Here is a 2,966-nt window from a genome sequence, read left to right on the forward strand (position 1 = left end):
GACAACAGACAGCAGTCAAGTAGTTGAAAATGTTTTATATACAACTCCAAATTCTTAACAACTATAAAGGCAATACACATATGCATGTTTCCTACTGAGGGGGGTGGGGGGAGAGGCTCAACAAATCTGATGAACTGCTTGCGGTTGTGTAAAATGTAAAACAGAGCATTTTAGATGAAACATAGCCTATTTGGTGGATCCTGTCAGACTCTCACCAAGACATATTCCTGCACATGTGATTTTGATGCATATTTGGCCAACACGTTAGGACACTGACACGCAATATCACGCTATACCTATGGACTAAAAAATGAAAATGGCTACCGAGGCTCCTACCAAAATGAATTTAATTTTTCAGATGGCTTCCTTGGTACAAATGTGTAAAATGGCAGTGATTTCATAGCTGCTCCTTGCCGCCGCTACTTTCTTTCTTCATCTTCTTCATTTTCATCCTCCTGTTCTGGAACCAGATCTTCACTTGTCTCTCGGTTAAACTGAGTATGCGGGCCACTTCATAGCGTCGGTCTCTTGTCAAATACATGTTGTAAAGGAACTCCTTCTCCAGCTCTAATGTCTGATATTTTGTGTACGGGCATCGCTTCTTTCTCGTGGAGCGTGCGTGAATCCAGTTTGCTGCAGGGTTGTCTGCAAAAACAGATACATATGAAGTAAAGGCATCAAATTGTGTATAGGGACAAATTAGGGTTCGGGGACCTGTGAGGACACTGGTGTGGTTGCAGGAAATCAAAAGCAAAATGTGAAATTGTTTAATGTGACAGACAATGCGTAAAGATGACTATTTCTATTACATGTGCTCCTGTTTTTACTGGTAGGCCTAGGTAGAATAACATCACATAGAAAATAATCTAGACCTATATGTATCCCTAAAGTCTACCTCAGGTAAAATCTCATCAAAAGGGAACAATGTGTATCAACTTTGGACGTCCTGTGACATGACAAACTTTAGGATCCCCTGTAATAACCCTAGCAGGGCGGGTTTTTCCCCTTCCCGAGCCGAGGTAGCCTATAGTACGAGACACTTTTATAGGTTAGTAAAACCTCTAGTTTTACACACCCAGCTCATGCAGTTCTTAGGGTTGTAAATCAGCATTGGCTATTTCGTTTACTTACTTGGGTCAAGTTGTTGTTGTTTCTCCTCTTTGGGCTCGCTGTGGCTCGAAAGCTCACTTCCACTGTGCTCTTTGGTCGCTTTTTCTGGACACTCCGATACTCCACACGCGAATTCGCCGGCGAGCGGCCGAGCCTCTGCCTCCAGCGTGTCGCACTCTGCTTTCGGTGGCAAGACCCCTGGCTTTGTCCCGTACGGCCGACTGCTGGAGTGAAATCCGGCGAAAGAAACGTGGTTGGAGATGGGGTCCATCCAGGAGCGGACGCCTACATATCTGCCGTCCGAGCTGGGGAGATGGGACTGGTGGTGGTGGTGGTGGTGCACATACGGATGATAAATCCCCTGCGGGTGAACAGGGGACCAAGACGACGAGAAAACGGCGGACTTTGGTGCAAAATTGCAAGAGGAGAAGTCTGCGTTGTCCCCAGCACCTGACGGCCTCGGCGTCACCGTGTGCGGAGCCTGAATAAAGCGAGCACCGTACACATCCTCCGGCTCCTGCCCCATTATAGCGTCCACATAGCAGTTACTGAGAGTGCCACTGGAAGACATTTTTGATCTCTTCCTAGTCATATAATAAGGGTTGCACTGTTACGGGAAGCTTCCCTCTATGAACAATCATAGTATTTTTGCTTGCCTGCATCTACAGGGATTGGTTACATGGATCACGTGGTCATATTTACCAATACAGCGAGTAAATCAATCCTGCCCTTTTTTTTTTTCGTCGTCAGGTTTAATTTAGCTTTTCATTTCACAAATAATAAAAAGCCCCATCAGATGTGACTGGGGGGAGAAAGCAATCGCTCAAATTAATGCAAATGGGGTTTTCTGTTTCTCATGTGCGGGTGGCTGCAGGACGCTGCAACAATACAAGCAGATCAAAAATAGGAATAAGACACATTTCCCGCCCCAACACACACACACACACACACACACACACACACACACACACACACACACACACACACACACACACACACACACACACAGTGCACCAACACCCCGTATCTTACTTAATGTTGGAGAAGAACACTCTTCTAATATCGTACTGATGCCCTCAATGCTAGTAAAATGCTTTATAGACTTAAGGAGTCCTCGTAAAATAGATGTAATAACATGTTGTAAAATAACAGACGCCATTTCCGTTCACAAGGCGGTGTATCCATTGTTAATATTCGGCGAATAAAAACACATTTTCTGGATTGGTTTGATTTTTAAAAGCTAAGACGGAAACTGCAGTTGTGAAAGTATTGTATTCATTCAAAGACAGGCAATTATGTCTTTATGTATCAATAAATGTTTTATGAGGTGTGTGTGATTATACATGCCGTCAATAAAAAAGAAAGAAGGAATAACGACTTGGAGAAGCAAAGTCCGTCTGTGTGTTGCTGTATAAAAAGGTGTAATTTAAATGTAATATCTCGCCTTTTTTTAGTAGAAATACATTATTATTTGCTTGTTTTGAAAAAGACTTTGTTGACCTTCAGGTCAGAAAATAAGAAGCACATTTTAAGAGAAATAGTCAAGATTTAGGTCAAATCTGCAGACTGGAGCAGACCAACAGTTGCATGTAATTTTATCACAGATACTCTTAAAATATGAAGTTATCCTGTAGTGCAATGAAAAGAAATGCAACGTGGCTGCTGAGGCCTGTGTCGCTCGGAAGGAAGGTTAGAGCCGAGTCTTGCCTGTGAATTTGTGCTTGAACATAACTTAGCCGGCCTGATGGTCCTTATAAGACTGTTAGTATAGTCACAAACAGGCCTGACAAATAAAAACACCATCTTTTTTTGATTACACGACCTCCGCCCCTTTGCGTCTCTCTGCTGCACTGTTC

General features: G+C 43.4%; 1 protein-coding gene across 1 annotated transcript; it reads right to left on the reverse strand.

Annotated features, from left to right (window-relative positions):
• Positions 1-330: 330 nt before the first annotated feature.
• On the reverse strand, positions 331-2,025 carry hoxd9a (homeobox D9a). The gene is made up of 2 exons (XM_031297202.2): positions 1,132-2,025; positions 331-645 (listed from the first exon to the last, which is right to left on the reverse strand). Exons 1-2 carry the CDS (start codon positions 1,700-1,702, stop codon positions 398-400), a joined length of 819 nt encoding a protein of 272 aa, XP_031153062.1. The 5' UTR covers positions 1,703-2,025; the 3' UTR covers positions 331-397.
• Positions 2,026-2,966: the final 941 nt, after the last annotated feature.

The sequence above is a fragment of the Sander lucioperca genome, chromosome 8, assembly GCF_008315115.2.
Source record: "Sander lucioperca isolate FBNREF2018 chromosome 8, SLUC_FBN_1.2, whole genome shotgun sequence".
NCBI classification, from domain to species: Eukaryota; Metazoa; Chordata; class Actinopteri; order Perciformes; family Percidae; genus Sander; species Sander lucioperca.